The sequence below is a fragment of the Euprymna scolopes genome, chromosome 41 (genome assembly GCF_053919585.1).
Source record: "Euprymna scolopes isolate OS-2025 chromosome 41, ASM5391958v1, whole genome shotgun sequence".
Lineage (NCBI taxonomy): Eukaryota > Metazoa > Mollusca > Cephalopoda > Sepiida > Sepiolidae > Euprymna > Euprymna scolopes.
The window spans coordinates 22,252,042-22,276,710 of NC_136522.1; the positions used below are offsets into that span (position 1 = coordinate 22,252,042).

General features: G+C 33.1%; 1 protein-coding gene across 3 annotated transcripts in view; it reads right to left on the bottom strand.

Moving 5' to 3' along the window:
* The window catches only part of LOC145266412 (uncharacterized), a 792,722-nt gene that overhangs the window by 127,040 nt on the left and 641,013 nt on the right, over positions 1–24,669 (bottom strand). For 2 of the 3 annotated variants that reach the window (XM_080122077.1, XM_080122076.1), the window contains one exon: positions 9,726–13,026. In XM_080122077.1, coding sequence (XP_079978203.1) covers positions 11,506–13,005 — 1,500 coding nt within the window. In that variant the 5' untranslated portion in view covers positions 13,006–13,026 and the 3' untranslated portion in view covers positions 9,726–11,505. The remainder of the gene's footprint in view (positions 1–9,725; positions 13,027–24,669) is intronic. The other variant, XM_080122078.1, reaches the window with a different exon arrangement.

Consider the following 24,669-nt stretch of genomic DNA (forward strand, 5'->3'; position numbering starts at 1 on the left):
TCCATTTTACTATTTCTTTTTCATTTTTTCATTCCCCCCCCCTCCACATAATCATGCATACATTAAAAAAAAAATTTGTTTTGTTGCTGCATAGGAAACCACAAAAATATTTCTATTATTTGATGGAAGTTTTAAAAAATTGAGACAACAGAAGAATTGAGAGAGGAGGAAAAAAAAAAAAAAAAAAAAAAAAACTGGTTCAAAATAATAATTATGGTTTGGTTTGTGACCATGACATTCTATAGAACAAAAATATGTGTTTTTATTTAACTTTTAACACATCTTGCAAAGTCAATGAGGTCAGTGATTCCAAGCCATTGTGCCACAGCACATTATTGTACCGCAGAATGATTACTGGTGTACCTCAAAGCGGTTATAGATGGAAGTTACAAGAGGGAAAACAGCTTTCATATGATAATAACAAGAGTTTCGAGGGGAAAGTTAGACAGAAGATCAGTTTTAAGGCGGGGAAAATCCAACTTCCAAAAAGAAAAGGACATGTTGAATAAGAACAAAAAGTAAAAATTGCCTTAGTCAAGAAGAATTTCTCCTTCACTGACCAGAGCAAAGAGTATACTTTTTTTCTTTATTTGTTTTAATAAAATACTAACTTGCACATTATTATTAATTTTAGAAATATATAAGAAATCGTTTGTTTAAATTGTTAGATATTTTCATTTTGGTACTCATGCACTTACTGATCCGTGCTGAAATAATGTTATTTAAAGAAAACATTCTTAACATAGGGAGAGGAGGGTGTTTTGTACCTATTCTGTACTTTAACCTTAAAATTGAATAAAAAAAACATATCATAAAACTTTAATTAAACTTGGAAATACGATTTAAAAAATAGCGCGGATCAGTAAATGAATTAGCACCTTCATTTTTTTTAAAGAACGGTAAAAATCGATAAGTGTTGCTATGCTTTATATCCTCTTTCTTGCGTTCAATCTTTTTGCGGAGCGTTATTCTGATCTTCATAATTGCTGTTTTACTCTACAATTCCAGGTGAGATAGCGGTTTCAATCCTTCCCAAGTAGGCCAAAGGATTAGTTGGCCAAAACGTGGTGAGACGACAACTATGGAAGGCAGTAATTACTGGGGATACAGTTACAAGACTCAGCATTCCTATCTCGTTGCGGTTAATCACCTGAAGAAGGCCGGAGGATGAGTTGGCCGAAACAACAACTATGAAGATGAAAATAATAGTTTGCAAAAAGAATGAAAGCAAAAACTATGATGCCTCATCTCAAAAACAAAAAAAAAATAATCATCTTTCTTGTTTACAATATTAATAGATTCTTTGTGGATATTTCTAATCTAATATTTACGTGTTATTGAGTGTCTTTGAAAGATTCTAGGAATAAAATGGAGCGATCAAACTATCAACAAAGAAGTCAGAGACTGCATAAACCAACAGGTCATGTTGTCAATAATCTGTAAACAACATCTAGCCTGCTTCAGACATATCCTAAGATCAGCTCCAGAGAGAATTGCCAACCAAGTGCTCCAATGGAACCCTGGTGGAAAAAGAGAAAAGGAAGACCAGAAATGAACAGGAAGTTGCCAATCGGTCTGACTGTATATATAGGTACAACAACAGCTCAATTGATATAGCCATGTGACATGCTGTCAGTCATCCAAAACCCTCCAAAATGTGTCCCACATTGATATTGACGGTTCAAATCCAAACAGTAGACCGCTTAAGATGTGGAGGATGACCTAATCCTCACAGTTGTCACAAGCAAAATGGAAAGAGTGTCTAATCTGGTTATGAGAAAAAATAAAAATAAAATATGAAATGAACGTTTTAAACAAATTGACAAAAAATAAATCTAAGGAAATTATCCCTTTCAGGTATGGGCAGGTTTGGACATACTAGGGGTGGGGGTATTTAGAGGCAAATAGCATCAGTACTGAGAGCATAAAATAAATGTTTCTAAAAGTGAAACAGAGAATAATTTGGAAGAATATAAAAGGATTTTAACTAAGAAAAAAAAAACAAAAAAAAAAAAACTAGCCAATAAGTTTGGAAAATGTGTTGTATCTGTTCTTAATTGGCAGAGAAGGGGAGAATCCTTCCTGACAGGGGCAATTTTTGTCCCATCCAGTGCTTCCTCACATAAAAAAAAAAAGTAGGCAAGCATTCAGAGGAAGAAAAAAGACGATCTGTGATTTTCCTCCTTTTCTTCTCCAAGTTTGCATCTACTGAGGAGTCAATCTGTTCCTAACAGTCGGATTATATCTTAGATCCAAACTGACTAAGTTAATGAAACCAGTGTACATCCAAGAGACACTGTAATGTATTGTGTGTGTGCGTATATATATATATATATATATATATATATATATATATATATATATATATATATATATATGTGTGTGTGTGTGTGTGTGTGTGTGTATAAATAAGCATTTTATTTCATTAAATAAAATAGACGTTTTTTTTGTCTATTAATTCTATTTTTGATCCTTTCTAACGTTCGAATAAGAGCCTACACTTCTGGTAGGAACTGGCTGATGTAATCGCCATATTTTTTGTAAGTCTGAGTACTTTCCAATCCTTCTGGATTCATCGACAGGGATATATCAATCTAACTGGTTTTGAACAATTTATCTAATTGCTTTTTTATTTTAATATATATAACATGTATACTTTTCTATTTTTTATATGTATAACGTATACTTTTCTATTTTTTATATGTATAACGTATACTTTTCTATTTTTTATATGTATAACGTATACTTTTATATTTTTTATATGTATAACGTATACATTTATAGCATGTATACTTTTATATTTTTTTCATTAGTTAATTATTTACTTTCCAAACATTTCAGGATGTTATTACAGGATAGAATTAAAAGACAAAAACATCTATTTTATTTAATGGAATATGCTTAAAAGAGAAAATGCTGCCTAAATATATTATTTCAAAAGTATATCTCATTTCATGTTTTATATATATTTATTCATTATGGATTTTATATTTTTAACCACTCTTGCAATTAGTTTGATGACTTCTAAGTTTTCAATTTTTATACTGTGCTAGAAAGTTTTCATTACACTACAGTACTATTTCCAGTGATGAGAAAAATATAAACGTTCAAAACTCTATGGATTAAGGAATAACTTCTAATATATTCCTGCCTTTGAATATTTGATGATTTGATAACATCATTTTTTTTATCCATCATCAGTCACTTTTATTCACACATTTATATATATATATATATTATATATATATATATATATATATATATATATATATATATACATGAAAATCAACTTAACAAAATTGGAACAAAGTCGAATAAAGACAGCAGACCTTGCACACAAAATGCTCAATGTCCTTTAAATAGTGCTTCTGAAGATTTGAATACATTCGAATTTGTATTGAAATGTATACCAAATTTATTTATACAAACATTGATGGCTACATATGTGCATACATGTTTCTGTTTGAAATGTATACGAATTATAATAATATCATTTGGTGATTCATGAAACTACCATAAAAAGTTAGGATTATCCAAACTTATTTTATATACATACTAAGTTATGAAAATATATATAGTAGTTGAGCTACAGAGGCATCCGCATTCCATCCCCATAGGGAATCATCAGCGCAATATATATATATATATATATATATATATAGAGCGCGTTTATATGGTTGTTGGTTTGTATGTTTTAATCCTATTAGGCCATGGTTTTTATAAAATAACGCTGAATAGTGTGTAGAGCTGTATTTTAGTATAAACTTTTATTCATATAAAACTTCGTGTTGTTGAACACTATCTTGTCTTGTTGACTGTCAACTGTGAAAGCATGCCGAAAATGACATTCATATACACTTAATTTCATTTCAATTACATGGTAATTGCCAGTGGCCTCGAGGAAAGATGCTAGCCTTCTAAGTCAAAGATGACTTTGTTGTGACTGAGTTTAAATCTCTCTTTCTTATGTTAATTGTTGGTGGCTTTGAAATAGAATGATAGCATACAAAGCCAAAGATAAGTTTGGAACTAGGTTCTACTCTTCTGACCAGCAGTAATTATCACTTCCTACACTGATGATTGCATAAGCATGATACACTAGTGTCTGTAGGTATAAAAATTGTTAATATTTATTTAAAAAATATTATAGTTGTATAAATCTCTCTCTCATATATATATATATATATATATATATATATATATATGTATGTATGTATGGAGAGAGAGCTTTTGTTGTTTTGTTCCTGGCACTAATTGCATTTTAATATGAGTTACTCCTGGGAGCATTTTGGAAGTTGTTTCCCTTACATTCTATAAAATTCTAGTGACGTGGATGAATATATATATATATGTATATTCATTGTTAATGCATTTTACTTAGATAAGATAATTATTCACAAACACATGTTTTGCTGTATCTATGGCTCATCAGCATGGTTGATTATACCGAGATTCAATCCTCAGGTGTATTACTGCTACACTACGAAACCTCAGCTGAAATTACATTATATTTTATCGCCTTAAATGTAGAATTGCTATTTTTTAAAAAGTTGTCTCCCTTACATTCTAGTTACCCTCCACATATTTGGGGCATGGACAAATATATACATATATATATACTTTTTATTTGTTTAACATAAGTATTAATATGACACTACACATTTATGAACATATTTCGGTCAGCCAGCTACTAGCTTATCAAGATAAGAAAAGCTCAACATTATTAAGAGGAGCAAACAAATACATTAAATGAAAGATGGGGAATAAAAGTTATGGATAACTTTATATCATGAGAACAATAAGGAAAAGTAAAGGGAAAATGAAGAAAAAAAAACCTCTTTAGGTCATGGCATTTTGAAGTTAAATGCTCTTCATCAAAAGAGGAGAAAGGTTAGAATTATACAAAATGCAAATATAGAAAAACTGGCTTAATAACAGCATTTTGTAGAGTTCTAGCCCTTTTCTTCTGATGAGAAGCATTTAGCTTCGAAATGCCATGACCTAAAGGGTTTTCCCCCTTTACTTTTCCTTATTGTTCTGATGATATAATAAAGTTATATATAACTTTTATTCCTAATCTTTCATCTATATATATATATATATATATATATATATATATATATATATATATATATATATATATAAAAAAGGCAAAATGTGTATTAGTGTGTGCACATTTTATGTATGTCCAGCAAAGGCTTTTTTTTTAAAGAGGGGGGGGGCGCTCGGGGAGGGGGGGGGTCACTGTTTCTTAGAACTTTTTATATACTTCCTAGATTGTAATATCTCCGATTCACGAAACGAGGTCGTGTGTATCTTTAATTTGGGTGACTTTTACATGCTTTTTTTCGCGATTTTTAAAAATCTCTGCGGGTTTCTTTGGCTTTTCCGCATATAAGCAAAACTGAATCTGTAGAAAAGCCAGCGCCTTGTCACTTGTGCCGGGGACGACCAGAAAGCAATGAGCTTTGATCAAAACCCATCATATCAGACAATTGCTATTCATTTGGACACTCCCCTTCTTATGGGGAGCTGGTTTTCTCCAACATCTTGGGGAAACTGGCTTGCAGCCAAAGTTAAGTTTCCTCTATCGCGTAATGTTTGACGTCATTAAATTTATGCACCTGTCATTTAACTTTTTAATCGTTAAATCACGCTTTTCAGTTCCAAGCGGTAAGATGTCCGGATTTTTCACACTTTCTTTTCCATCTTCTCCTCAAGGTTTCAGGTTCGAGCCTACCTGCCTCCCAAAACTTTTTTCTTTTGCATCGACAAACACCCAAGCAACGCTGAGCACCCATGCTAGTCTATAATATAAATCTCACCTGTCTGTTTAAATGTATGTATGTTTGTATGTCTGCCTAAAACTTTTAACAGAGGTGACAGATTTTAACAAGATCAGTATAGTTTTGAAGCTTGACCCTTCGGATGACAAATATTAAAAAAAATTGGCTAAAAACATTCATTTCTTCACCCTCAATTGGGCACTTTTCTACAAGGAGGGGTTGTTTTTTTCGCCAATATTTTTGAAAGTCATCCTCTCTTTTTGATTGACTAGCCTTAATTTAAACGTTTGTCACTTCCGGTTTGGCAATGAACGTCAAAGACGTCACATTTTTTTTTTTTTTTTTTTTCCTCAATGCACAACTCCAAACACCCGAGCAATGCCGGGTACCCAGGCTAGTTTAATAGATACATGAAAAAGACAACATACCAGTAAACAATGGTATTTATGGTATTTTCAATTCCAATGACTAAGTCTTTATTTTTTTTTTTTTGCCGAATTACAAAATAATTCAACATAAATTGACAACTGTTTCATGCACAAACAAACAACTGGAAATAATTGTATAAGATGTTTCATGCTGTTCATCCTTATGTAATTATGTTTATTCCCAGCTGATAGTGCATAAAACCATTGCCAAGTTACACTGATCTATTTCGAAATTGAACCAGAAAAAAAGAAATGAAAACTTGAGTATTGAAACCTAAAATATCATTGTTTAATTATGAATGTTTTGTTGTTAAATGTTAACATTCATTGTACTTTTACATCGAACAGGTCTGCTAAATTTTCTTTATTTATATGTATATATATATATATATATATATATATATATATGTGTGTGTCTATATATGTGTATATATATATATATATATATATATATATGTATGTGTATATATATATGTATGTGTATATATATATGTACATATATATATATGTACATATATATATATGTACATATATATATGTACATATATATGTATATATATATGTATGTATATATATATGTATATATATATATATGCATACATATATACATATATGCATACATATATACATATATATTTTGACATCCTTAATCTTTCTTTCCTTCTCTTTTTTAATTCTGATTTCAATTTATATGTATACTTTTTCTCTCCCCCATCCCTTCTCCTCCTTTCTTTCTCTCTCTCCTCCCCCTCTCTATCCATCACTCCAACTCTTGGTTTTTAATATTCATATGCAATCAAAAATCTTAATTTATTTTGGCGTAAATTGTCTGATGACATAGGCTGAATAATTTGTTTATCCCGTCTATCGAAACAATCTTGTACTGATTTAAGCAAATACTCCAGAGGTTGAAATAATAAAAACATATTTAGCTCTACCAATGTATTGAGCACTTTTTTCTGTTTTTTACTAAATATACCTCTTAATATGATGATTTAAGCAAATACTCCAGAGGTTGAAATAATAAAAACATATTTAGCTCTACCAATGTATTGAGCACTTTTTTCTGTTTTTTACTAAATATACCTCTTAATATGATGATTTAAGCAAATACTCCAGAGGTTGAAATAATAAAAACATATTTAGCTCTACCAATGTATTGAGCACTTTTTTCTGTTTTTTACTAAATATACCTCTTAATATGATGATTTAAGCAAATACTCCAGAGGTTGAAATAATAAAAACATATTTAGCTCTACCAATGTATTGAGCACTTTTTTCTGTTTTTTACTAAATATACCTCTTAATATGATGATTTAAGCAAATACTCCAGAGGTTGAAATAATAAAAACATATTTAGCTCTACCAATGTATTGAGCACTTTTTTCTGTTTTTTACTAAATATACCTCTTAATATGATGATTTAAGCAAATACTCCAGAGGTTGAAATAATAAAAACATATTTAGCTCTACCAATGTATTGAGCACTTTTTTCTGTTTTTTACTAAATATACCTCTTAATATGATGATTGCAACGTCTTGTCAGACGAGTGCCACTCCCTCAGACACTTAAAGTCCATGAGCCCAAAAATGACTTCTCTCGCCACCGGACCATTTTTATAGACAAATCCCTGAGGGAGTATCTATACACAGATGATGTTACAGAGTCTTAGCTTTGTACGACAGCTAAGTCTCTCTCTCGATTCAAAATGTTGAGATCCAGCAACAAGCAAGAGCAAGATAGCCAGCAACAAGTTAAACTGCAGACCAGCTTAATGTGGGTACTGGTCTCCCGTTTTATGGTTTTTTAAATCAGAGATTTGCTTCTCCTAGAAAGGTTGCCTTCACTACGGCTTACAGGAGCCCTCTCCACCCCAACACACACATACATACACACAAACACATACTAGCAGGTCATCTGACGTGACCCGATTTTAAAATACGCTTAAATATTCATGCAGGCAATTCTCTATTGATTAATATATTGAACCTAATATATGGTAGTGAGATCAAAACCAAAAATATATATACGACTTGGGTGCCATCAGCTAGAATCAAAACCAAAACGTACAATTATCTACCCTCATTGCTTATGCTTAGATTTTTTGAGCCATACCCATACGTGTGTGTGTGTATATATATATATATATATATATATATATATATATATATATATATATATATTTTATAGACATTAAAAAAAAGGAAGACTAAGTTTTTTTTTTGGTATCTATGGTAAAAAGAAGGACCAAGGGAAAACATTTAATGGAGGTTGAAAAAAATAAATAAACTAACTAAATAAGGGGGTGGAGTACGTCAACCAGGTTTCACCCTCACTTTTCAAAGCCAAATCAAGTTTTTTTTTTCTTTTTGTATAGGGAGATGAATTCAAACGGGGGAACGACCAAAATAATATCAAACTATTATAAAAAAAAAAAAATAAAAAAATCATGGACCATTTGTTTAAAAACTCGCGATGTGCAATAAATTTCAGCAGTGACTCATTTTCTATTCTAAGTCACACTCATTCATTATTTCATCTGAAGATCTTGAAGTCTATTCACATCTGTTTAAAGAGACCTTCTCTCTGTAAGCAGAGGGATTGTCTTTTGGGTCTGAACGTGATTAGTCTAAGGCGTTTCCTCTCCATAGTATAATTATAACGATAGACTTATTTTGACCGGTCCCCCATTTTGTTTTTTTTCTTTCCGATAGTTTGATTTAATTTTAATTGTTCCCACATTTGATTTCGTTTCCCTATACAAAAAAAAAAAAAAAAAATCTTTGATTCAACTTTGAGAAGTGAGGGCAAACCCCGGTCAGCTGACTCTACCCTCTTATTTAAATTTTTTTTTTTTTTTTTTTTTTTGAACCCCCATTAAATGTTTTCCCTCCATCATTCTTTTTACCATGGATATAAAAAAAAAAAACTCAGTTTTCTTTTTTTTAACAGATATAATAGTTTTGTACTCCTAAAAAAATAATGAAATATATATATATATATATATATATTCACCTGGCATCCTTTTTTTAAAAGATGGAATCGCCTAATTGTCAAAGGCAAGCAAGAAAGGTCCACAGAGTTTTATATATAAATAAAAAGCCAGAGTTCATAATACTTGGATCTGGAGTTCTGACTGGCAGAATGGTTACATTATCGATTCTGATAAATGTAAGGTAACATCAAACAACTATATTTTATATTTAGTTATTAACACACACACACATATATATATATATATATATATATATATATATATATCGGTATATGTGTGCGTGTGTGTATATATGTATATATAAACACAAATGTATATATATGCGCATGTGCAGAGATGAATGAAAAAAAAATGGATATGTCAATCAATTCTACATTTCAAAATAACAATATTATAAATCTGTGTTTGATTCGCTCCCGTCTCTCAACTTTCACTTCGGGAATGTGTAAGTACTCCTTTTTAAGCATATGGAAGTCTATCTAAGATACAAAAACAAAAAATGTTAAATGACCAACCTTTAAAGTGATAAAGTTCCAGTCATATAAACAGGGTGTCAGATAATTGAAAATCAAAAAAAAATCAAACAAAAAAAACCCTGCAATTTTGTCAAATAAACAGGATCCATAGTCTCATCCATGGTCTCTTTTAAACGATCCATCATTAGTATGTCTCGGACATCTCAACAAATCTTTTTAAAAGAAAGAGGCCGCAATTACTAGGATTGCAAATTTAAACGATTCAGTTTTTATCGATTTGTAATTTGATATTGTTTAAATCAGAGAGCACAGGCCTATGGAAGTAGATTTGTGCTTTCGTAGTTGGGACAGTCAACTTAGGATAAGATGAGAAAAAAGGACACGTTTCTAAAAGTTATAGACTCATAGTTGGTATTGCCTACAAACTTTTAAATGCTGGCATTGCCATATCTCAGAAATTTTTAATTCTTTTACTTTTTTTGTGCTCTTTTTTAAAATAGAGATCGCAATTATCGTAACACTCATTTAAAAGCTTTAATTTTTACTGATTGATAATTAGTATCGTCTAAGTTGGAGAGCACGGGTCTACAGAGTGATATTTGTCGTATAATGTCTTTATCTCTGTATAATATAGCTCAGACTTTCTGGTCAGATGCTAATGAAAGTGGTCCAGCACCACAAAAGCAGTATCTCCTCATAAATTTGGTATGATTTGAAGTCGGTTCCTGTTATATCTGAAGCGCGTCGAAAATAGAGAAATATAGCAAGGGAACTGAAGAAAATTTTGTAGATATCGTTGGCCACGGCTAACAAACTTTTTTTTTTTTTTTTTAAATTTTTTGTTTTAACCTACCCCGACCCCTTCGTGCAGGGAAGTAGATAACTTGCAAGGTATTTACATTTTTATTATCAATCCATAGATTAGGACGAGGATTGGAACAATAATTATGGAGAAAAGGGAACAAGAATGAAAAAAAAAAATAAATAAAAGATAAAAAAAAATCAATCAAAAAAAAAAGACAAAAAAAAACAAAACTGTTAAACATTAATACAAGATAAAATTGTATATGTACACCCTTCCCTTGCACCCCCATCAAAATCCCTGTTCATCCCCTCCGTACCAAAAAGGAAACACCGGTTCTAACCTGAATCAAGAGGAAATATCATTTAATCTAAGAAAAAAAGCAATTAAATATGCCAATCCAAGAATAATAGGGATGATGGGAAGTAGCAAACAGAACATACCATTCCAAAACTAAAAGATGTATTTAATTCACACTCATAAGATTTCATTCATTTAAAAAAAATAATTAAAAAAAAAAAAATAACTTAATGAAGTATGTTGTATGTATGTTTCGTTGAATAGACGAGACCACTAAACAACTCTTCAGAGACAAATCTATGTTTGTCAAAAATCTGTTGGAAAGTTTAAAAAAAAAATTTAAATTTAAAAAAATTATGAGTGTGAATTAACAACATTTAGTTTTAGAATGATAACCAATAATAACCAATGCTCTGAAAGTGAAAATTCACTTTCATTGTGCTTAATATTTGTTACGATGCGAAATAATATTTATAGTATATATTTTCTTATAATCGTAAGAATATATATATATATATATATATAGGGAATACATTTTGATTAAGCAGTATAAAAAAGAAGAAAAGAACTATTGTATTATTAGTTAGTAGATAATAATTTGAGTTTCACAGAAAAAAAAAAAAAAGAAGCCCCCTCCCGCCCAAACTACTTAAAGCTAGTAATTTGAAACGCCTACTTTGAAAAAGTAAAAAAAAAAAAAAAAAATAGTCACAGCTCTTAAGCATGTGTGGCTATTTTTAAATGCTCAACAGTATTCACATTATCTTTGAAACTGTCAGCATATTTGGCAAAGGTTTCATCAACATTAACATGATCTTCCAGGGTAACCTTGTTGCCAGGCACCTCTAACTCTACGGTACCCTGGTCTCCCAGGTCTTGCATCACACTTAGCGTTCCAGCCAGTGTGGATTTAATTCTAGATTTAGCAGCAAGAGATACAACGGGAGCTTTTGTAATATCAAACTCTATATCTAACCCATTACAGCCAGTGGCTCGTATAAAGGCATTCACCTGGAGATCGTCAATACCGATGACGTCACACTGATACGGCGACGATGATGCATATCCTTGATTGTAACTACTATTGATATTCCCCGATGTCATGTGACCACTACCGTCGTGGCCAAAAGATTCAGATCCCTGCCCAGGGAAACAGCCATATTTTTCACGCATTACCAAGGCATCCGAGGTAAAGCAGGATGGAGTTTCACACCCGCTTGAGGCACCTCCACACATTGGCGCCAACGACCTGCTACAAGAAGGTAGTCGTTGTCTATTTTGCAGAAGGTCCTGCTGGGAACGTCGTTTAATGAAAGGTATCTCCTTTTGAAAAGTTTCTGCCCCAAAGTCCGATGCCATCCTCTGGTGCGTTGAGGACAATCCGTGCGTTGGTGGTGGAGGAGGCCATGACGGTGACGGCCGCAAGAGGTCAGTGGGACTGGACACAACGGATGGTCTTGCAAATGAACCGGGCATCCACGGATACCGGAATGGGCTATTGCTGCAACTACCCATCTGAAAAGGGTTTGCTAGACTGGAGTTGGCTGCCAGACTACCGCTGGGGAACATGTTGATGGGGTAGGGCCCCGTGTGAGCACCGCCCATATACGGATTCATCCTGGATGGAATGACAGGATCATGATGCAGTGGGATCGAAGGGGAGCTACCCGTAAATGCTCTCGAGTCAAGATCGGGGTGGTGATACATGGACGAGAGGCCTTGAAAGTCATTTGAAGACGATCCCGAAGCACTCGGTGTTAAGCTCGTACGCATACTAAGGTCTGTCGGCGTGGCAACGCCAAGTCCTGACTGCAAATTGAGAGCAGACATAGAAACATTCTCTTTTGGACTCATGCTCCTCGGCTTGCTCCTCAAGTAGACACATTTACGATAGACACACGTCTGTTTCAGTACGTCCCTCCGCAGACAGTAGTGACATCGGCCACAGTTCTGCTTGATCTGACAGGGGCCACAAATGCCGCAGCGACGTCTCCGTTTCAATTTGACCTTCACGTTGTGGTGATCGTGATCCACTTCCCTGATGATGTCCGGCCCCGTCGGGCTCAAGTCGCTTTCCACTTCAATTACATACTCCTCTTCGTCTCCGTGGTGATGGTGTGGTGGTGGGTGATGAGGGTGATGGGGGTGGCCTGTTAGATGACCATGGTGCACGGCATCGGACTTCATTTCTCGCAGTCGGTGACCACTATGTGACATACTAAGACTGGCCAGTCCAATCTGCAAAGAGAATAAAAAGCTTTAGTACAAAATGGAAAGGGAATACGGCATAGCTGGGGAACAAAACTTTTTCAAATAACACAAAAAAAGACAGCAATCATGCAGTATAGTTAACAACCGAGAAATGAAAAACAATCTTATTTTTGCATTAAATACTAATTTCTATTCTTCTCTAACTGTGCATCAAATGAATACCATAACACTTAGTTCACTGCACCTTTACAGAACAAATTTCAACTAGACGAGCCCAGTGATTTCAAAAACTATATACTCAACAAAATTTTTATCTACAGACTTGAAATTTGGTTTATAGAGTATTCGGACATATAGAAAACTTTTTAATTGGTTTTCATCCAGTAAAGAAGGCTACTAAAGGGTCAAAATTGAAAAATTGATACTTGGGAGTTATCAAATTTGTTAACTGTTTTACGACTGCGCATGCGCGAATCGTTCACATTATGTTAAGAATAAGTAGGTTTGAAAACACTTTTTAAAGACCTTGTCAAGCTGGCCTAATGGTTATCATACTTGACTCACTGTCTTTAGGTTTTGGTTTCGATCTCAACTTGAGTAATTTTTTTTCACTTACAAGAAGAGAACTGTTTAGAAAAAACATAATATTTGCATGCATGTGTCTCAGTTTCTGTATGAATTAAAATATAATATTTATGCATATTTTATGACCAGGCAATACCGGGCAGCCTACTATATATATCAGATATCAATTAATAAATATTCACTGAATTTCAGTTTCTTTGAAAGATTGTAAAAGATTTCTAAGAGGCATATTGGCACAGCCACCCATTTGAACATTAAAATATTTCAGATTTGCATTAAATTTGATCCATAGTCATTAGGCACTGATTAAGTAAGATTCCCTGAATTTCAATTTCTTCAAATCCGTTGCCAAATGGTTGGATCATTCTACTGCTCCAGTAGATATCTCACTGCTGATGCAATCCTTTACCTTCATAAAATCCAAGTACGTCCTAGGATGCAGTACTGCTACCACATGTGGGCAAGAGGTGCTCGGAGAACCCTATCCTGCCTTGATAGAGTTCAAATCGTTTGTGGCATTAGAAAATAGACACACATTTTTCTGATTCTGATATCCCAAAAAGTCCAGCATTTTTCTGATTCCTGACTGATTTAATCGTATCAAAACTTATATATATATATATATATATTGTTCTTGTGATTAAAGGAGGTGGTGTTTGATGTACACTGCTGAGGAGCCATGATTTAATATACTATTTTGTTTTTAAATCCCTTGAAACAGTGTTTCATGGTAAACAACTGATGATCCCTTAAATTAACATTAGGACTATTGTAAATTCGAGAGAGTAAGTTGATGCAGTGATTGAAGGTGATTAAATGACTTACTGACCAACGAATGATAAAAAAATATAAAAATTAAATAAGTTTTTTTTTATATAGTTTTAAAGGTCCAAGTCTGTGTGTGTGTGCAGTTTTTTCTAAAGAGTACTAACACAGATTCATCAACAATTTTGGTTCACCATTTTATGTTATGGAAATTGTTTTCATTTTATTTTATTTATCTTATTTTTTTAGCCAAACTTAAAGTTGTTTATCAAACAACACAGATTACATGCAACATAATGTTTTTCAACAGAAGAGCACCCCCACCCCTACCCCAGCATTTAGAATGCGGAAAGAGGAACTCCTCCATCAATTAACACGCTTCTCTTTCACCTCATACGTCCGGTCCCGTAGAAATATCATCGCTGCGCGCTGCGGTGTTAACCCCGGAGAATCAAGTATCCTGGGGGTGGGAAGTACTGTGAGTGAATGATTATGTGGGTGACATTTTGTCGCTCAAAACTTGCAAGGGTCGTAACTACCGCTGCTGCTTTCAACGGATCAGATTGCCTACCGGAGAGAGAGATGCACGTGTTCACAAGATTGTATGCGTAAACAGGTATATATGTGCACACATACGAAAATGTGTGTGTGTATTCAATACACCGAGGAAGGCTGAAGGAACGGACGAAATTTGCTTTTTCAGAAAAAAGACTTTTTTTTTTAATTTTGTATTCCTACATGTCAACAAATACAAGAGAGAAAAAAAGATATAAACATTAATATATTTTTCATATTAATTATATAATTTCATTAGATATAATACTTTATGTATCGATTTTCAGTATTTACAAGACTCAATACATGATAAATTATAAAAATAAACATATATATTTTCATAACTAGCGATTAACTGGAATTGGGAATTTAAAAAAAAAAAATAAAAGGGCCATATTTTCCAATGCAAAAAAAAGATTTAAATTTTTATTTATTTTTTGTTTAAAACTTAATTTTCCATTGCTGTTACTAACAATTAAATAATACATATTTATTGATTTTAAACGAGCAGCAAAATTAAAATATGCAGACCCCCCTCCCACCTCCCATACACAAGTGTATTTTTATGTTTGCAAAAATATATGCACATATTACATGGTTTATTTTTTTTATTTCTTATGATAATCCGAAAAACTTTTTAGCTAAATAGTTAAAAAAATTTTTTTTAAATAATCGGAATCAGGAATTTACAACAGAATTGGTAATTGCATTGGAATCTTGAAAAATATTTTCATCATCCTATCAAAATATATATATATATATATATATATATATATATATATATATATATTATATAGTAATTTATAAAATATATATGGCGATTAAGCTACACTGAATATTCGGCGTTTCATCCACTCTAGGACTCCTTAGGCTTATGCGCATAAGCCTGAGGAGTCCTAGAGTGGATGAAACGCTGAATATTCAGTGGAGCTTAATCGCCATATATATTTTATAAATTACTAACTAGCTCTACCTACGTATTGAGCACGTTTGAAGTAAATACTTAAAGTTTACGCATAAATCTATACTTTCGTATATTAATTTTATGTGAGTAAATTAAGTAGTTTTATATATATATATATATATATATATATATATATATATATATATATATATCCGTAAAGGGTCACAACCTACCTCTCTTGACAATTCAAATAAATGTATTTGTAAATTCAAGCACAACTGGACAAATCTTTTGATAACAGTTGGACATATAAATAATAGATAATAATGGAAATGTAAAGAACTATGTTTGATTAAAAGGAATAAAACTGCTCCAAAAATGTACTTATAAATACCCCTAGTTCTCACTGTTAAGGCCCCTTCAGTCTTTGATAGACTATGGATACCAGGGGTGCCTGCACGCGAAATTTTTGTGGCAGGAGGTATGCAATCTTGAACTATACCTCTCTTGAGTCAAAATTGTTAAATACCAGTGGCAAGCGGAGTGTATGTTCAGAACAACTGGAAATAAATGCCGAGATAAGCAGAGAGTACATACAGTGCCTAGAATTTTCAAATGGTCACCCATCTGGTACTGATCAGGCTCAACGTTGCTTAACTTTGGTGATTTGATGAGAACTGGTGTGTCAACGCGATTATGCCGTATATTCTCACTGTATTGCATTGTTATTCACTCATCCCAGGCAACACCCAGTAATCCTACTAGTATATATATATGTGTGTGTGTGTGAGAAGCTGAGCCTTGATTTTTTTAACCCCCACCCCTACCCCACCTTTTCAGTATTTACACGTAATTACCTAACAAAAGTAGAATCTCATTTTTGGGAAGAGAGTAGTAGTGGAGGGTGTTAATAAATAACAACAACAACAATAATGATGATGCACAAAAGTAAAATTCTTAAAAAGACAAAAAAAATAAATAAATAAAATAAAATAAATAAATAAAAAATTTAAAAACGCCAGAAAGCGTCGTCTTTGTGTTTTAATCTATTTTCAAGAAAAAAAAAAAAAAGAAAAAAAGCTGAAACAATTTTCAGTTGAACACAAAAGCATCAGACGCGTTTCCTCATCATCCTTTCTCCTATAATTAAGAAGAAGAATAAAATAAATGCTTTTTCTCCTTCTTTCGCAGAAGAAAATCAAAGAAACAAAAAAGGTGGGAGTGGGAGGGGAGAGATACAGATAATGATAAGAATCTGCATGATCACAAATAAAATTTGCATAACTTCCGAGCAACGAAAAGAGAAACGCTTGACTAATTGGAAGACAGTGCGACTAAAGTTATTTCCTTTTTATACGCCCCACCCCCGTTTCCATTGTTCTTGAGGAAATCTTGGATGATGCACATACGAGTGTTGAGACATGTGCTAGCGAGTTATCGTGTGAGAGCTGGCCAGAAGCACCATCTAATATTACGATCACAATGCAGTGGAAATAAGAACCAAAGGTTGGAGGACTGACAAATGCAGAGTGGTGGTGATGGGGGAGATTTAAAAAAAAAAATTTTTAAGCATATTTTCGTGTAGTATCTGTTCTTCAGATGCTGCACTTCTATTTCTTGTTCTCTTTCGGTGGAGGAGAAATCCTTCACGACTGAGACAATTTTTATTTTTGTACCTTTTCTCCACATTAAAAAACGACCCTGGTGTCTAACTCTGTCCCGTGGGGAGGCATAGTAAATAGGTACATCAAACAGACACTGCAATATATATATATATATATATATATATATATATATATATATATATATATATATATATATATATATATATATTAAAGTTCAGTAAATAGATTTATTTCAATTATTTATGAGTTCTGGTTGTTGTATTTGAATTTTTATTCTTACTCTGCTACGCACTGATCTATTCAAGATTTTGTACAGAAATTACTCTTTTCTTTGCGAGACCAATACACACACACACACACACACACACACACACACACATATATATATATATTACACACTAACTGTATATACCCGGTTTTCCAGGTAAAAAAAAATATTGGCAAGCAGAAGGTTTAGTCACATATTATTTAAGATACACCGAATATCCTAACTTCTTATGATTCTCCTGAAAGTGGATCAACTGTTGGATTTATGGAAACAGAAAATACATCAATTTTCGTCGATGAAAATTAAACGGTGAAATAGCTTAAAGGGAATAAATAACTCTCAGTTTAAATAAACTTAGTTCTGTTTTTAAAGGCATACTTCGCCACTTCCGGTTTGGCAATGGACACAACGGCAAAGACGTCACTTTTGTTTTTTTCATGTTCTTTTCCTCCTTTGAGCCTGCCTGCCAACTACCAATTTTTTTTTTTTTGCTCAATACGCACCTCCAAACACTCGGGTACCGAGGCTAGTTATAATATATATATATATATATATATATATATATATATATATATATATATATCAAACGTTAAGCTTCATTAATGTTAAAGTTTCTCTTGATGAATGATAGTCTTGGGGTATGTTCTTTAATAATTCCACTAAAGGTGGCTTCGTTGTGGGGTTCGAATCCTTCAACGAGTGTTGATAATTGCGTAAGCATAAAACACTAGTGTCTGTACGCATATAAAAAATTTTTATGATTATCGTCGCCCCTTTAAGAAATAAAAATAATTTTTAAAGTTGAGCACTGTCTAGAGAAATTAAAAAAGTCGATCAACTAGTCTTGTGTTGCGAGATCGTAAATTCCTAATACTTGATCACCCTAAGATCGTTTGTATTAAATGTTAAGCTTTATTAATGTTAAAATGTCACTTAATTTCGTGGCGATGAATGGTGGCTCTGGAGTGTTGATTGTCATCTCCTGCACTGATGATTGTGTAAGCATGAAACACTCATGTCTACAGGTATATAAAAATTATTTATATAATTTATAATTATATAAGGCGATGTAGTTTGCTTGAAGCATTGTGTGTAATATGTAAATATAGAGGAGTCATACAGGATGACCCCCCCCCAAAAAAAACAAAAGCTAAATGGAGGCCATCTAGAACATATGCTGTAGAACGGAGAAAAAAAAAACGCCAAAGACCCTTGTGTTTTCATGTGATGTTTTGATTATAATAAACTAGTTATGACCAAAGTTTCATTTAATTCGGACAAAACACTAAGAAACGGGGTCTAATTAGAGTTGGGGCCCGTTTTTTTGGGGGGTCACCCTGTATAAGGATATTGTATTGCAAGACTTTCTCTGGATGAATGAAATTAAGAAAACAAAACACCCGTACAAATATTTGAGAATATACTTTTGATGTAATGAAATGCATGACCCTGTTCCATTTCAGAAACAGAAAGAGTCGTTGGAAATTCAAAAAACCGGCGGGGGGGGGGGGTCATAACGTTGTGAAAGAGAGTAATACTTTTCCCTTTTTTTTTTTTTTTTTGCAACATGCTAAATAAACTAGGAATTCCAATAATATAAACCACATCACAAACTTAAAAAAAACATTTAAAACAACAAAACATCTCCAATACAAACCAATTTCCAATGCAAGCATATACACTGTTCCCTACCAAAATTGCCATCATATATACGTTGGTGAAACCCAATGTAGATTAGAGAAAAGGCTCAATGAACATAAAAGAAATATAAGAAATAGCAATTTTCTGAATGCATTATTCTCTCATTCATTGCAACATAATCATACTTTTGACTTCAAACAAGCAAAAATAGTTAAATTTATTTCAAATAAACCATGACAGAGACTTCTCAGATCAGCGCTCATTGCAAATTCAAGCACAATCAAACAACGTAAAGGTTTCTATAATGTATCGCTATTAATAAGTAAACTTCTATTAAAAGGACATAATTTAATTTTAGACACAGGTTAACCCTCTTGCACCATAGAAAACACCACTTATAATACTTAATAAATATAATCAGTCAATAAGTTACACAACAAGAATACACTCATTTCATTTCAGTTGCACATTCATATTTGAATTATAACGGACATATCTGTTCCAAAAAGAATATGAATTGCATCATATCTTTATAAATATATTAACGGCTATATGACGTTATAAAAAACTTATTCTCTTTCACAACACTATTTCCAACGACTTTTTTCGTTTCTGAAATGAAACAGGGTCATACATTTAAATATATTTTCAAACATTTATACTGGTGTTTTGTTTCTTAACTTCATTCATCCAGAGGAAATCTCCCAATAAAGACGAAACGTTGATGAACACACAACTTGGTTTGTTCCTTTTATCTCTATTTTGTCGGAATAGTAATTTCATTAAATCATCATATATATATTTTGTATACAGAAAGTTGTTAGATGAAACAAGTCATTGGTACCGTCGGTTTCAAATCCGACAATTGGGGACCGTTTTAGATACCCATATCAAGCTCTCTTCAGCTGATACTCATCTCGACGGAAGAAAAAAAAAGATGAGTATTGGCTGAAGAGAGCTTGATATGGGTATCTAAAACAGTCCCTACTTATCGGATTTGAAACCGTCGGTACCAATGACTTGTTTCATCTAAGAACTTTCTGTATACAAAATATAAATACGCTCTTATTTTCAGATTTTCCTTAGAATTGAGCACTCTGATGGATTTCTTCCCCCTCCCCTAAAAAAAAACAAAAAAAACAAAAAAAAAAAAAACTAATTATATATATTTACATATACAGATTAATATTTCTTTAAAAATATAGTTATAAAGTCCCGTTTAGAAATTAAAATTTAGTCCTCTTTTGGGATTAAAAAAAAAAAAAACGCCTTCAACTTTAGTATAAACGTATCGTTCCGATTTTTGTTCAATACTCTGACTGTTTACTGTGAATTCCCACTGTCATGGCATTCATAGGTACTTAATTTCCGTTCATGTGGTTATTGTGATCTGCAAGAATGACGCTAGCCTCCGATGTCAAAGGTGGTTTTGTGATTGGGTTCAAATCTCCAGGCCAGCAGTAATTATTACATCCTACACTGATGATTGCATAATTCTTAAACACTAGTATCTGTAGGGATAAAAATAATTGTTGATATTTATTTTATGTATTTATTCTAATTTATTTTCCCATTTTCATCCCCCCCTCTCTCTCTCTCTCTTTATTTATTCAAATAATAACTCTTGCCGGGCTAAAATTAAATCTATCTTTACCATAATTTGATTTGGCAACGATAGAGAACAAAACTTTTATCTCGTTTTGCAGCTAGGAGTACTTGATGGAAAGTTTTCATCACTTTGGCCCAAAATCAAAGCAGAAACTGGAGGGTGGGATTGAAGAATGGCACCCATCCCCACCTCAAACTAATGTTTTTCAACCCTTTGCTATTAAATTCATGAAGCGTAACAAAAAAAGCAATATATATATATATATATATATATATATATATATATATATATATATGTGTGGTCACTATGGCGGATGGTCACTCTCTTCTCTTCCTTCTTTTTTCTACTCTTTCCCTTACGAGCAGCCGATTGTCAGTTTATTCCCTCTTCTTCCTAGGTTAGTAAATGCGTGTCAAGTCATTTACGGGTAAAAACGTGCATATTTAGGTGTGTATGTGTGCGTGCGTGTGTGTGTGTGTTGTTACGTCGGGTTACCGGACAGTCGTTTAAGTGTCATAATGTCCTTGTTGTTTTTTAAAAAAAATCCCTCCTATACTAACTTAATTCCCACCCTCTCTATAAAATGTATTAAGTGGATTGCTACTACCACCCCCTCTGATTTTTGACGGTCGGGGCCCGATTCTTTTTCTTTCTTTATTTCAGTATCAAAAATGTAATTGTCTAGCTTAGATGCTTGAAAATACCATAAGGTTGAAATAAATTATTGCATCGACAATTATGTAATTTCCGTGTTATATATATATATATATATATATATATATATATATATATATATATATATATAAACAAAAGAAAGCAGGAGAGCTAAATACAATCTAGATTTAGTATCTATCTGTTTGAAGTCAAGACTTATTACTTGTACTATTAATAATGCTGAATTCAGGCGAGGATAGTGTAGTATATGTTCGTTTGTCATACCATCTTCCAAGGCATTACATCCTCGGGGTGGGGGGTAATGTAGTATCTGGTGTCTATATTGTGGTCATGATATCATCCTTCCAAACATAACCTCCTTTGGAGGGGTGGAGGTAGAGGTAGCATAGTGTATGCTAATTCATTATGATGCAATCTTTCCAGACATTACCTCCTCCTTTGGGGATATTTTTGTTAGTTAGCCTTGTGGATACTGACTACTGGCTTATGGAATTTGGTTATACCGAATTCAAATCCTAACAGATCTATTCTGACTATATATGCATTTATAGCATTATGAAAGGTATGAACCTTCACCCCAACCTGAACTGTAAGTAAAAATAGCAAAGGAGTTCAATTGATAGTTAAAAAATATAATTCACTGGCTGTGGAACACATTACTATGGCACTGCTTCTTTGTGCTCTACAACATGGTTGTCTACAAATCCAATGTTAACAGATACATGTCATTAGCTGTCTTTATAAATGATTGTATTCATTCTATTCATCGTTTTCAATCTTCTCATAATATTCTTCATCATTCAACTGTTGAGCCATCCTTCACATTAACCTATATTTTTGAGTAGCCTTGATAACTAAAATGGAATAATCTGGAGGCAAGGATACCAGAAATCTGTTATACTGCTTGTGTATATGTTTAGATATTGCTATGTATAGGATTCACTCATAAACTAACATATCAATTCATTATGAATTATGGAACATATATTCTAAACAACATGAGGATGTTGGTTGATTGGTTGTTTTTGTTTTACGGCATATCAACCCTTTTCGGGTTATTTAATACCGAATCCAAAGATTTTGAAGAAAAATTTTTTAATAGAATATATTTGTTGTTTTCACGTCGGTTTCTATTTAACCCATAGTTGGAACCCTAACAGGTACTACCACTCCGGGTCAGAGTGGACCTGGGAGCAATGGTAATTAAAGGGTGGCTCCACACCTCCCCAAAGCCCGCAAGCTAGGGCCTCACCACTGGATATAGTTTAAGGTCATATCCAGGACCCCCATTGAGGGACTTTTACCCTCTGCAAGGGGGCAGTCGGTGTATTCTAATGCCCCACCGACAGGGCCAAACAAAATGAGGAATAATATGAGCAGAAAACTTTTTTTTTTTGTAAGTGCTACAAACTTTTACAGTGGGTGTTCTCCATATTTTTTTTTTTTAATAAGTGATGTGCAAAAAATATCTAATGGAGAAAAGAATTGCTCCACATCAAATTTTGAGTTATGTAATGGACAGGGTGGAACGATAAAATTGTTGCCCTAGAAAAGACTACATGATTCCATTTCCGTTTGATTAAAATCGATTTTTTTTTTTTTTTGGTAGACCATCTATTAGTTGGCCAGTTGTGTACAAATCCCATGAGCGAAAGAAGCCTTCTATCATGCCTGAAGTGACACAATGTTCAACGAGCGAGATCGGAGATGAGCCATTGTACAACTCGGTGCTCTCTACCGGTCTAAGTTATGACTAGAGCTATGACAACATATTCTTTTTATTATTTTGACTTTCGAGTGTGTATCCGTTGATATCTTATATGCTGTTATGTAGAGTTATGTGGTTCCTGGTTGATTAATTGTGTCTAACTGTACTGGATATGTACTCGAGAGTCAAAACAATGAAAAGAATATGCTGTTGTCATAGTCCTAGTTATGACGACAGGACCATTGCCAGCACCCTGAAAATGCAAATCCGGATGGTTCAACACTTGAGGACACAGCTTAATGAAGTTTCCAGCTATGGTTATGGTCTTTGGTGTGGTTTCAAGTGAGGGCCACATCATGCCTAACTGAATTGATGCACGTGCGTCTCACTAATATGTGCAGAGTAATCTCCTAAACTAAAGAACTTATGATTATGGAATACATATTTTAGGCAACATGGTGAGCACATTATTTTAGGCAACATGGTGGGCACATTATATTTTTTAATTTTTGTAAATTTTACCATTTATGGGATGTGCCATCGAAACTGCACTCCCACCCCTAAAAAAAGAGGAAACATTAAAATTAGAAACTATTGCTATACATATCCCTTACATCTGATGAATATTTTGCTAATTATATATATATGAGGGTAAGTAAGGCCTCCTTTTTTTTTTTAACTCCTAAAACATTAAAGAGCTACAAAGACGGGTAATGTCATTAAGATGAGCGACCTTTTATAACCCAGAATTTATTTTTCTATATAGTTGTCACCATTTTCAGAGCATTTTTGCCAGCGATGAATAATGTCTCGATCGTAAAAGTATGAAACGCACCGTCACTCACATCTGTCATCACTCTGAAATTGACGAACCCATCTCCTAACTGTGCTGACATCAATTGCATTGGCTTTGTAAACCTTCAAGAGGCAACAGTAAATGTTGATTGGTTCAAGGTTTTATGCATTGGGGAATTCAATGATACATCTCTGCTTCTGATGCAAGTCCATGACAGGAGTTGCTTTCTTAAGAGTCACTGTCAATATCTGCAACAGTGATGAAACTTTTCAGGTCATGAATGCATTAGTTCAGTCATCATAATAATGCAATTTGCAATCCTCTCTGATCCATTTGGGTGGAATAAAAATATGAGGCATTACTTTTTAATGTCCCATGCAAATATACTTGTGAGTCACACTATTAAAACGTTGGTTGATCAAGGCTTTACATTGCGAGTGAAACAGTCGCATTTGCGAGTGATTTTTCAAAGTGGCGACTAGAAATAATAAAACGCTTATCTTTTGTTGATTGTTTTTTTTTTTTTCACCGACAATCTT